General features: G+C 34.0%; 2 protein-coding genes across 9 annotated transcripts in view; one reads left to right on the top strand and one right to left on the bottom strand.

The window, feature by feature from the left end:
• The window catches only part of LOC140756754 (A disintegrin and metalloproteinase with thrombospondin motifs like), a 175,990-nt gene that overhangs the window by 2,884 nt on the left and 159,760 nt on the right, over positions 1–13,346 (bottom strand). For 3 of the 8 annotated variants that reach the window (XM_073092304.1, XM_073092302.1, XM_073092303.1), the window contains 8 exons: positions 8,851–8,993; positions 7,370–7,425; positions 4,738–4,864; positions 3,983–4,147; positions 3,271–3,387; positions 2,081–2,195; positions 1,407–1,522; positions 54–699 (listed from right to left, as the gene is read on the bottom strand). In XM_073092304.1, the coding sequence (XP_072948405.1) occupies positions 75–699; positions 1,407–1,522; positions 2,081–2,195; positions 3,271–3,387; positions 3,983–4,147; positions 4,738–4,864; positions 7,370–7,425; positions 8,851–8,993 (1,464 nt within the window). In that variant the 3' untranslated portion in view covers positions 54–74. Of the gene's footprint in view, positions 1–53; positions 700–1,406; positions 1,523–2,080; positions 2,196–3,270; positions 3,388–3,982; positions 4,148–4,737; positions 4,865–7,369; positions 7,426–7,925; positions 7,979–8,850; positions 8,994–13,346 lie in introns of all 8 variants that reach the window. The other 5 variants (XM_073092308.1, XM_073092309.1, XM_073092305.1 and 2 more) reach the window with 4 other exon arrangements.
• LOC140756774 (homologous-pairing protein 2 homolog) lies at positions 10,218–12,304 on the top strand. Its single transcript, XM_073092332.1, has 3 exons — positions 10,218–10,533; positions 11,230–11,488; positions 12,147–12,304. The coding sequence occupies exons 1-3, from the start codon at positions 10,311–10,313 to the stop codon at positions 12,277–12,279; spliced, it is 615 nt and encodes a 204-aa protein (XP_072948433.1). The 5' UTR covers positions 10,218–10,310; the 3' UTR covers positions 12,280–12,304.

Below are 13,346 nucleotides of genomic sequence, written 5' to 3'. Positions count from 1 at the left end.
ATGAGGCGACGACAGAATGACTTCAATGCTCAAATCCATTCTTAATATCTTACCAATAAGTTATTTTGGCACATCTATGTTCGTATGAGCTCCCCTGAGGTCAGATTCCTTTGGTAAGAGAACACTAGTCTCGCCGGTTCTATTTGGACTTGCTGCGAGTTGGCATCAGGCCTTATTGAGTTGTCTGATGACTTCCCTTGGGAGTAGTACGTTCCTATCTTGAAAAGGGACTTAATCCCTTTGTCTTGATAAGGACTTTTCGTTGTAACTCTACTGAAATAGTTATCCAAGTCATCTTTGCTGAAAAAGCCCCGTTTGGTTTCGGATGAGACTGTTGTGGTGGTCTTAGTTGTGAAATCTTCGAAATTGTATGGGCTTTTCGTTGTAGATATCGAGTATTTATTGGTAGAAGGATTGGTGCTGTTTGATGTTTGAGTGACTTCTGTAGTTTTCTCTGTAACCTCGACTGGTTTCTTCGTGGTATAGTAGTAATATTTGAACCAGTTCTTTGTAGTTGAAGGAGTAGTGGTAGTTGTCGTTGAGGGTGTCGTTGACGTGGTTGTTGTTGTTGGTGTGGTCGTTGTCGTTGTGGTTGTTGTTGAAGAATATTCTGCGTTTTGATTTGAATAGTAGTTTTGTTGGTATGATACAGGTGGCGCTGACGTGCTAGGTACGTAAGGCTGTGTCGTGTCTTCGTAACTGTTTTGTGTTGATTAAAAAATTAAATATTAATATCTTGCAGTTATTGTACATGAATGTACACATACTGACCTCAATGAAATATTGCAATCTCATTGTGTACGGTAAGTATTGTGAAGTTTGTTGTAGTAATATTTCGTTTAACTTGCATAGACTTAATCAGAGTTAAGGACTGTTGATTTGTTAACTAGGTATTTTCATAAGTAACATTACTTAAAGAAATGTGTAATCCTAATATTCTTCTTGAATATCATGCGTGTAATCTAAATATTACAGATGTGATATTTAAAAAAGCAATTTTAATTTATGTAAAATATCCTTAATATTATAGAATAAAAATAGAATGTACTTTCTATCATTGAATAATACTTACGTACAAGCATCTGTGTTTTAAATATCAGTAACAAGATCGTTTGTTATACTTAGATCCTTACTGCTATATAAATATTAAAAGTAGAGGGTAGTACTCACAAGTACAAGTCTTACTGAACAACTGGCCTTATTGAACAACTTAATTTTACTAGTCTTTCTATTAATTTATCCACATATTTTGTAATTTAAATATTATTAAATATTCGTATGTTGGTTGTGGATAAATTAATAGATCCATATAACGAAAGTACGAAAAGTGGAAGTACCTAGTTGTGCTAATTATTTCTTTTCGGTGTATCTTTAAAGATTATTGGTTTAATATTTAATATTCTCACCTCGTGATGTTTCCGAAGAAGGGGCTCGTCTCCGGGCGCACGTAGCTCGGCGTGTGTTGCGAGTAGTCCGGTATTATGTTCTCGTGTTCGGTTATACATCGCCCGTTTATGCAGTACTGGAATTGTGTAATAGTTATGATAAGCATTTAGTAGCAATCTATAGTAGTTACTTGGTATCTAAGTTTTAGTATTTTAAGTTATAAGCTAACCATCCTACCGTTTAAGTTATTTTAACTTTATAGACGCATTTTGTTGCTTTTTATATATTTCTACTCCCCCTATCCTTAGTTTCCCCCAAGACCATAAATAATCAACCGTTATTATTATAGCTGCCGGGAGTTTTTGGTAATCAAGTCATATCTAACAAGTTTCATATTATCATAGCTACAGCCGCATCTTACTCCATTTTTCAGACCCACCGTTGAACTTGGAACATGATAGTCTATGCCCTCAGACCTTCTGACATCCAAGTTTAGTAGTGATACAATAATATGAAGTATTTTTAAAAGTCTTTGATTACTTCTAGGCGAGCCTACCTAAATATGTAAATAGTATTTTTTAGATGACTTTAAATACTTCTAGGCAAGTATCTAAATATGTATGTAGTATTTTAAGATGACTTTAAATACTTCTAGGCAAGTACTAAAATAAGTAAGTAGTAGGATGTTGTATACCTGTCCGTCCCCGCAGGGCGAGCCCTCGGCGGCGGGCCGGTACGCCACGCAGTAGCCGCTCGCCGCGTCGAAGCAGAACAGCTGCGCGCACACGCGCTCGTCCTTGAAACACGCGCTGCAACGTACAGACACGGGGTTAGTTTGTTTATATAATATAGGATAGACAAGCGTGCAGTCCACCTGATGGTGAGCTACTGCTGCTTATGAACATCTATAATCAACCGCCGCTGGCATCAGACTCCTATCTGTGGTTGGCGACAAATGCGCTACCCCTGAGGACTAAATTGGAAAGTCTCAGAAAAGTATTTGTCCTTACCACATCCTTAAAACGTACTAAACGTAACTCCTAATTTTCATTTCAACAAAAAAGGTGGGCTTTGCATGATAGCCTTTTCAGTGACGATATAACTATGAAAATACCTACAAAAGATCATTAATATTTAAGCAGGTATTCATGAATATTATTTTTATAATACTTATATTACTCTAATAATCTCACCTACACATGAAAGTATGAACCACGATGAATATTATTCGTATAATCTCACCTAAACATGAAAGTGTGAACCTCCATAAATATTATTCTTATAATCTCACCCTAATATGAATGTATGAACCTCGATGAATAATATTCGTATAATCTCACCTTGGCCCTCTATCCTTGCGACACTGAGCGTCAAGCGAGAGCAGATTCACGAATATTATTTTTATAATACTTATATTACTCTAATAATCTTACCTAAACATGAAAGTATGATCCTCTATGAATATTATTGGTATTATATTATTTGAAGGTGGTAGAACCATTTGTAGTTCGACTCCGTAGGCACCACCGCCAAACCTATTTCTACCTTATAATAGCAGTGTTAAGCGCTGCTGTGTTCTGGTTTGAAGGGTGTGGTAAGGGAGACATACTTTTCCAAGGCGTTCCAGCTTAGTCCTCAGGAGTAGCGGTGCATCTGTTGCCGACCTCAGGTAGGAATATCTAATCCTATCTTGGGTGGATTACAGATGTCCATGGGCGGCAGTAGCCACTTACCATCAGGTGGACTGCATGCTCGTCTGCTATTCCTATATTTTAAAATAAAAAACCTAAACATTAAAGAAGGAACCTCGGTGAATATTATTTGTATAATCTCACCTAAACATGAAAGTATAAACCTCGATGAATATTCTCCGTATAATCTCACCTTGTCCCTCTATCCTTGCGGCACTGAGCGTCAAGCGTGAGCAGGCGGCCCGGCAGTACGCGCGGCAGCGAGTCGTCCTCGTGCGGCGAGTTGTACAGGCATGTCGCCGTGTCGCCACTGGAAATGGGGTTGTAATAGTGTTTGTTAGTAAGTTTAAGCAGTATGAAGCAACCTTTATAAAATAAAAACAACTTTTTTTGTAAATGCACCCAGTTGGATGTAGGGGATAGTTTAGTAATAAGTTTAAGTAGGAAGTAATGTTTTCGATTATTAATTTTGACGCACATTCCACAGATCACAGAATAATTCGAACACCTCAGTGGTATAAAATTCGTTCACATACTCTGGATTATGTACGAGTATAAACGGCTAATTTCGAATATTAGGAACACGCCCTTGATTTTATTTCGAAAACAATAGGTATGTTTTTGAAATTCATCACTTGTTTTACGTGAAAATATTGTAAAGAAATCTGCGTGCAAGACTACTACTGCCATCAAGATGAATTGTCAAAGTCACTGGAGCCTCGATAAGCCACGATACCATTTTACATTCCCATCCTCCAATATTTTAAATAATTAGTCGTTAAACCAAGGGACAATTTAGCTTTGAAAATGTTAGATAAATTAAATTTATGCGTGTCTATAAATTTATAGTTAATCTCCGAAAACCTAACCTAACCCAACCCATCTATAACATCACGAATACTCACTTCAAGAAGTGATGGAAGCTCTGGACACTGCAGGGTGACCACCGGAAGCCCTTCTCCGTGTGCCTCAGGTCAGACATGATGAAGCCGTCCTCCCATCTGCATTTTTCAGCTCCCGGACCACCGAGGTACGATGGTGGTGGGCTGCCGTCGTGAACTGCGCCTAACCTGAAAGGGTTAATGAAAATATTATGTAGCTTTTTAACCATCAAATAAATGATCTATAATAAAAATATAGTTACATACTATTTATACGTAAAATAATAATATGGCAGATGCTTTAAGTGCAAAAGAAAGAGTGAAATTTTAAAAGTATGAAGTTTGCCGTTTAATTATATTAATGAGGAATTATACCTAATTGATTAGGAAACAAATAACTTCCCTATGGTTACATACCATTATCGAACCGACATTATCTGTTAACTATAGGTGTAGGTACTAGACCCATGTGCTTCTGATTATCCTAATTATTTATTTAAACTTGAAGCGATCATTGCACAAATCGATTAATTCCACCACGCATATAAAAATCGACACATTTGAATGATAAGTTGTTGGATATTTTTTTTTGTATACTTTATGATGAAAGCTACTTCTGTATCTATGCATTCTACAATATTCATTTGAATTAACCTCGGTATTTTATAAAGGAAACCTAAAAATAATGCACGATATTTCATCACAAGTCTCAATTCTTTGTCTTAAAAATTTAATCGATTTGTGCAACAAAGAGCCCACATATCAAAAATACCACTCACAAATGTCCAACTTCATGCGCAGCGACGATAATGCCAGAGAAACCACCGGTGTCCTCGATGATGGCGACCGAGTTGACCTTCTCTAGCCTCTTGTTGACCACGCATGCACCTCCGACGTAGGCGAACCCTACGTTGCAATCGGATGTAAATTATTGTACACCTTGTACTATTTTAGCATTAAAAAAAATAAAAATGCGCGAAATAAAAAGACGATATTTATTATCTGCAAACTGAAGTAATAATAATAATAAAAAAAAACTTATTGGCGGGAAATTTAACTGATGGATATTTAATCTGTAATGAATTATTGTGTCAATATGGAAGTGAAAGATAAAATTTAGAAAACAAATAAAATAATTAATTTGTAAATATTTCATAATATAAAAAGGTTTTCTAAGGTAACAAGAAAAATGGGATTTGTGAAAAATTTTGGCGAATAATGTACAAAAATATTGAAAGTTTTTAAATGAATCGGTAGGTACAAGCAGGGAACTAATGATTAAAGGATTTTTTGGAATAAAGAAAGATTATAATATAATGTATGTAGTACTTACAATGAGTGGTTTTTAAATAATACTTACGATATGGTCGAAAATATGCACCTACATAATACCATAATACAAACTAAAAAGCTTATGCGAAATGACATGCAAAGCAATGGTTATGATGAGGTACAGTGCATCGATATACAGAACGAATATATATACAATGGGCGGATTCAGTGTTATATCATCAATGTACTTATTCCAAAAAGAAAAACCTCTCACAATTTTTTTAGGTAGGTAGGTACATACATTTACATACCTATAATTATTGTCCTTTTTAAAAGTACCCATTATTGATTTGTTTAAATATGTTTTTCCTTTTTATTTCATGTATAATTTGCCACGCCGGCGTGTCGTCATGTACTTATAATTTGCAATTATTTAGCCGCATTACTTGCCAGTCTTGCCACCGTACTTACTCGTACTTATGTAGCATTAATTGTATAATCGTCTAAAAGATCGCCTTTTTATCAAGAAACATGGGATTTATTTATTCTATTAATTATTTCGCAATCAATGTGTCTTACTTTCTTATATCGATGCCTGCAACTCAGGTATTAATAGTTTGTGTTAGCAAATAAACCAAATAAAACTATAAATATTAATCTACGTAGTTTATTACAAGGAAGCATCTTAAAATAGACATCTACTCATAGATTCGAATGAATATCGAAAGTAATATTTTTGCAATAACGTAAACATGTAATAAATAAAATAATATAATTATATACCATGCATCCATATATGTTCATAATAATTACATACGAAGTTTATAATTACCAATAGTAATAATATTTGCATTAATTGCTATAAATTTAAAGCTAAATTTAATATCTGTAGCGAAATGAGTAAACTAAAATTGCCGCGCTATTTGACATTTATACTTTTTAATTAAAGGTAAACGCACATTTCAACGCTGGCTCTTCAATATTCAAATGTCACATATTTAAATGAGTTAAATAAAGCTGTTGATATTTACTCTAACATTAAATTTCTGTTATAGATGTTTATTGTACAGTAACGGGCACTTAGTTAATTTACAATGTCCTCGTGTCATTTAAGTAAGGTAGGGCCAACAGGTCCCTTAATGACCTTACGCAACTTTCTTGTTAAGTACTGGAAGATGTACCGTGGTCTTTTGAAAGGTTCGTCGCAAGAAGCCAATCATTATTTCGTAATAAGCGGCCGGGCACACTGACTTACTGTATTTTAATGTAAAATACTAGATCTATAAATTAAACAAGAGGTAAATGTTAATGCCTCATTTGGTTTATAATCATAATATGCTATTTAAAGCAATGATAAGCTTTAGAGGCTTACTAATTATGTGCTATTTACACATGAGAAATATTAAAATATAAAAGGTTTTATATTCGATGATTCGATGATGATTTACGTGAATATGCAATAGAAGATAAAAGACTATACTACATACAGTGAAGAGATGTTCAACGTATTTACATGACAGGTTTCTAGAAGATAACGACTGCGGAAAGACAGAATATTATTCACAAGGTGCTAATGAGATCACGGAATCAGGTGTGGGTATATTTGGGTGGATAATATGATCCCAAAGTGATGTGCGGGGCCGTCCATACATTCTTTACGACATACGTATTCAAGGATTTAGCTCGTGGTATAAAGGAGTTCTAGCATGAGTGTACGTGAAAGGACGTTCCATTTGTATCACTACAATTTGGTAATACTAAATGGATACGGCGAAGATGGATTATGGTGCTACCTATTGCCAGGATAGGATAAGCCAAAATAGGAGAATATGGCGTTTGTGGACGAAATACCAAGACGAATGACATTGACAAGTAATTGAGAAAATTACGACATATTTCATACCAACTATTAGCTTTATAATCGTCAGAAGTTGGCTTGTCATGCCTGAATTCATTCATGTTGTTAGGTATATATTCTTGGTATAAGTATTTATAGGAAGCGATTATATAGGAATGTGCTTAGGATAATCATAAGGTTTATCATGGACAGCCCCAATCGTGTAGAAGTGAGGGACATAATGAGAGTATAGGCGTGCTCATGGGTACATATAAGTAACTATATCTTCGAAACACGCCTACCTGCGGTCCCCCTATTGCACGCATCGTTCGCGTATTGTCTCCTGCACATGTCTAGTCTGGAAACCACGGAAATACATAAAACTCAACAGATTGTATAACCCATTCGACCTTTCACGGTCTCCGTCAGGTATTTTTGACCTTAGGACGACCGTTTATTGCGACCACAAGTCGAGTGTCTTCAACTTTGTTTGGTCATACACGGATTTTTTGTTTTTAAATCAAAAACATCTCAAGATTGTTGATCCTAAATGTAAATACCTACTGTTTTGTGCGAACAACTATCAAGGTGTTTCGATTTTGTTGATCAATACCAATTTCATTTTTTGTAATCCACTAATATGGTAACAGAAAAACGTTGATTTATATCTTTAAGTGGATTTTGATCAAATAAATTTGGTGTTGATAAAACAAACTTATTCAGCGCCATTACCAAATCCTCTACCTCATGTATTAAAAAATAATATAAGCCGATTTATTATGTCACTCGTAAGCCACTGTTAATGCCGAGTACGTAACCGCTCACAATCCTATAAGTTTTGCTTTAATATCAATTTACCAGCGGTGCCTTTTGTACAGCGACCACCCTTGCGTCGTCGGCACATGTCATACCTGTTGGTAAAATTAGTTTTTGGGTCTTCAATATGCAACTAGACCGTCACCAGATTGAACAAAAACAATTTTGAAAAAAAAAATAAACAATTGTCTGTGAATAATTGCATATTTTTGGAATAATGGCGCTAAATTGATCAAGAAAAATAAAGGTATACTTACATCCTTACCTTGCTGGTTCCTTATTGAAACAATGCAAAAAATTACAAGACATCAATATTGATAGATTACCACAATCGTATGCAATATACTAATATAAATTATATTAACTGGAGCTATATTTTAATAGATTCCCAGGATTATTAGCAATAAAATCAATCCATTTTAATTTGAAAGAAATGGCTGCCATAAACGCATAGCCTCGACATTCTAGCTATGTTGTAAAGTTGTAATGGTAATGACTGCTTTGCATAAAACTGTTCTTACGCATGTTCGACAGTAATTTGAATATGCATTCTATTTAATAGTCGTTAAAATTAATGTAGGTACATATTGTAATCATGTGACTTTATAATAGCTTTTATAATGGAACACATAGAATATGAGCTATTTAATTAAAAAATCTTATCACCTTTATCTCAAATTTTTATCGTATTTATATTGCTTCATACAATTTAGGCGTACATTAAAATTAACGCTACTTGATTTCTTGCCATTACAAAATTACAAAACATTTATTACAATGCTCATACTTTTATCTGTATAAAAAATCTAAATGTCAATCATTTGACAGTCACAATATGTTTATTGTTATAATAATTGCCAATCAAAAAAAAAACTAAAAAATATAAAAATAAAAAATGTCAATCGTTACAAAATTTATGGAGATTTGAAACCAAATAATAATTAACGGATAACCATGACATACTCACTTGGTGATCGCGACCGCTATATCGTACACAGGCAGCCGGCGCTCCCTGAACAGATACTTGCCCATGTCAGTGAGCGCTGCGGCCGAGTCGATAGCATCGCGACCGACTCTATTCCTCTCTAGATATGGAGTTGCGTCTCGGCCCTGTGGTAAATTAAGAATATTCTGTTAATTTAAGTAAATTCCTGATTAGTCTGGATTCATTACCGCCACACCTTTTTCCCCTCAGCAGCGCCATGCGCTACTGTGTTGTAGTTTGAAGATTGTAACAAGGATGCAATAAACAAGAATAATAAAGAACAATCTTCTACGGTAAAAACATATTGGACGACAGTATACACCTTACTTTAGTAGTAACCTGATATATGTATATTTTATGCTTATATAGTCATATGTTCTATATATTTACCATTAAGTCATTAGTGGCATGGGAACAGTCCTAATTAACCGCCCTATTAGTAAACCATTAATATTGAAATCCAATTTCCGCTTGATTATATCGTCATCAAATTTCATTCAGACAAGAATAATTCGATCACGTGTTAATCGAGAGAACTCGCAACGTGATGTTGCCAGTTTATAAAACTTTCCTAACCTTGAACCTTTGACAAGAATGTATTAATCGGTATAAATTTACTAAGAAACCTCCATACAAACTCGTCCACGAAGTAGGTGCGTTCCAGTATTATTTTCCTAGTCCATGTGGTGTCTGGTATTATTTAAAAACAATGAGATTATTGCCAGCGAACTCATTAATATTGCAGGTGTTGCTAATTTATACAAATTTATTCAATAAGAATAGCTAACGCCGAATCTAGTTTTGCTAATATTATCTGTTTTATTTGAGAACCATACTCATATCTATCCGAGGCATAAATTAATAAAAATGCAGAAAGAATTAAATATGTGAAGGAAAAATAATTTATTATTATACACAACAGAGAAAGAAAGAGTATATATATAAACAAATGTGAGCATTAAAATGGTAGAAAATTTCATTATCAATTTTAGTGATTAATACCATTATGTTATTTAAAAAGGAAGCAGGTGGTTTGTCAAGGACAACTACTGTGTGTGGTCAGATGAAAAAACGAAAGAAATTAATGCAGCTTAAAATAAATAAAGGCGCGGCCACATTTACATACATCGCAATTCAACACCAATATCTAATTAAGATCCTATATCAATAAACAGATTAGTATTAAAATAGTATTAGGGATTATCATTATCCTGTTAACACGTGTATAAAAAATTGCACATACCCAGTCTAAATATAGGAGCAATGCCTTTATCTTGGATTACGTACAACTGTGGATGTATGAATACAAATACCTTTGTCACGTTTCTGTAGGAATGTTATGGCGGGAATTGCCAAACTTTAAAACTTTTATGAATAATCTCTGACTTTACTGTATAAGCATTTTTTTGTATTTTGGATATGAAACTGAAGTAACTTTAAAAATGGCTAGTGAAAAGGTGTTAAAATATTTAAACGATACAAATCGGCCTTACTCGTGTGCAGATATAACAGTAAACTTAAGGGGGGCTTTTACGAAGACCGCAGTACAAAAAGCGTTGGATTCGTTGAGTGAGTCCGGTAAAATAAGATGTAAATTGTATGGTAAACAGAAGGTTTATGTTGCCATCCAAACCGAGGTTGAAGATTGCAGCAACGATGTGGAAGGTTTGTTATATTTAGCAATATACGTAACAGTATTATTACATCAACAGATTTAATAAAAATACTGAATGCAGGTATAGGTCCGCGTAAAACTGCTAGTCCGCTCTGAATATCAAAATGTATCGCGTCGCCATAGCAAATTGTATGTACCATAGTAAATTGGGTATACCTACTCGCAACAACTTCAGAGCGGATTAGCAGTTTGGCGCGGACTATATTGTTGTGTTATTGTAAGATGGAACATAAAGCAGGAAATAAACTGCAAAGTAATGAATTGTTAAAAGTTAACGATACAAAAAGTAGACAGTTACGGGAAATAGTTTTATTTATTTATCTCTTTCTAGTATTTGTTGCACGGGCGGCTTATAAGAATAAGCATTTATTCCTTATACTCACAATAGCTGGTATAAGATTAAAGAAACACGAACAGTATAATTGCGGTTATGCGCAAAGACAAACAATTTAATTTAGTATATAATATGTATTAGTATTAAACAGATAGTATTGCTTTTCGGAAACATTCGGTAACATTCGGGTTTGTTCGTATTATTTAAAAACTGCGTATATACGCCTTGTGCCTTATAACTTACTTTTCCCGCTTTGAATGTGATCTGTGACACCATATAAGCGTGCACAGATACATTACAGAAAGCTTGCAACTATGTCAATAGATATAATATATTTTTTATTCATTTTTAGATTACGACACCCAAATAAAAACCTTTACTGACGACATAACTAGCAAAGGGAACGCCTTGAAAACAGCCGAATCATCCCTTAAAGCCCTTACATCGGCACCCACCACTGATGCTGCTAAAACACGTATTGACGAAACCAAAAGTAAAATAAACGCTTTGGAAACAAAATTAAATACGTTACGGAATTCAACTGAAGTCGTCAGTGCTGATGAAAAGAAGATTATATTGGATGGGCACGATAAATTTTATAAAGAATACAGGTAATGTGTTACAATTTTATTAATAAGTGAATAAGGTGAGAAGTAGATATTACATGGTATCAATGGATATAAATACAATCTAAATATGAGGAGTATAGGAATCTTACCTAAAGATTATTTAGGCTGAACATGTTATTCTTGATGATCTTCATTAGAACGTACATGTGCCTACCTTAGAAACGAATAATTTTTCAAACTAGAAGACATAATATAACAACGGTATTAAGAACTATTGCAGATAATTATGCTATATGTATATTCTAGGCTATTATTAAAAAAATATATTCAACATCAAACAATAATCTCTCTTTGAGTAATAATTCATATTTTACTTAACATTTCTAACTTGTTTGTACATCTGTATTACTAGGGAAATATTTTTTATTTTTTCAATTATATCAATAGTAAAAATAGATTTTAAAAATCCGCGTCTACTATCTCTTTTAGAGTAATAATTCATATCTTACTTAACATTTCTAACTTGTTTGTCCATCTGTTACGATGGAAATATTCTCTAATCAAACCTTTGGTAAAAATAGATATGTCATCATGTTCTTTAAATCATTCGAATCTCACTAGTGGACAGACGAGTTACATTAAAAATCGATTAAAACGAGCGGTAATGCAAATTTTTGGTTAATTTAAATTTCTGTTGAAGGAAACGTAAGCGAATATGTTTAGACATGTTGGAAGCCGTGCTAGAAGGGTATCCGAAGTCGAAGAAGAATTTTCTAGAAGAATTTTGTATTGAGACCGATGAAATGGTCAATTTTAAAGTTAATGCCAATTGAAATTAATTCATATGGCAATGTTTGATTATCCGTTTACTTGTATATATAAAATTGGTTGTCATGTGACTTTTTATTCCCCCCCCCCCCAAATTCAGTCATAATTATATATCAGTTTAAAAAAAACATTTCAAAATGGCAAATGAGTATCATAAAGCTACCGTGCCGTTTTAGTATAACGGTGCGTATCATCATCATCATCATCATCAGCAACCCATTACTGTCCCACTGCTGGGCACGGGTCTCCTCTTATAATGAGAAGGATTAGGCCATAGTCCACCGCGCTGGCCAAGTGCGTATTGGTAGACTTTACATACCTTAGAAAACTCGGACCCCTCGATCAAGACCCAGAGTTTCTTAGCCACTGATATGCGCATGTTAAAATTTTAAGCGTATTACTTATAAGAAGAAGCATATCTTAAAAACTTATTTACTTCTGTTGTTATGTTACATACAATGTATCTATGACACTATGTTCATATTATATGTTGTTACGTTAGTTAAAAAGCTTTGCATATTAGACATATCTAATTTTTAAAATAAAAATAAACTGCATATCAGTATTATATCGTGAAACTACTTCCGTGTACGTCGTGGTATTCAGTGACAGAAAAAGTTATCGAAGCCAGTAATCTGCATGACAAGGATTTTTCTATATGATTGTTAATATTTTTATTAGTTTAACGTAACATATTGTATTATTAAACTTGTTTTTTTTAATAATCGTAGATGAAAAGTAAATTTTATTTTCAAATTAAATCAAATCAAAAATCTTTTATTCGAAATACATTCTTTATAGAACTCTTTTTGATATATCTACCGCCATTACACAAGGTGTTTCGTTAATTTGAAAACATACGAAAAAAAATCTTTTTTTTTTATATATTTGAGCCTGACGATAAAGCAGACACCGCGGACCTGATGGAAAGTAGTCAACGTCGCCTATGAACATTTTCAACTCCAGAGGAGTCGCCAATGCATCGCCGGCTTTGAAGGAGAGCTCTTTTTGCACCTTTTTTGAAGAGCCCCATGTCATAGCGCTCTGGGAATACCTCAGGAGGAAGTTCATT

The sequence above is a fragment of the Epargyreus clarus genome, unplaced genomic scaffold (genome assembly GCF_041222505.1).
Source record: "Epargyreus clarus isolate Ecla_fem2 unplaced genomic scaffold, WU_Ecla_fem_2.2 ptg000035l, whole genome shotgun sequence".
Lineage (NCBI taxonomy): Eukaryota > Metazoa > Arthropoda > Insecta > Lepidoptera > Hesperiidae > Epargyreus > Epargyreus clarus.
This window is presented reverse-complemented; position numbering and strand designations above follow the sequence as displayed.

Bases quoted from the DNA above. Each gene is read 5' to 3' on its own strand.
- LOC140756774 (XM_073092332.1), top strand. From the start codon at position 10,311: ATGGCTAGTGAAAAGGTGTTAAAATATTTAAACGATACAAATCGGCCT. The intron at 10,534-11,229 runs GTTTGTTATATT...ATTCATTTTTAG, and splicing joins TTGCAGCAACGATGTGGAAG to ATTACGACACCCAAATAAAA. The intron at 11,489-12,146 runs GTAATGTGTTAC...TTTCTGTTGAAG, and splicing joins AAATTTTATAAAGAATACAG to GAAACGTAAGCGAATATGTT.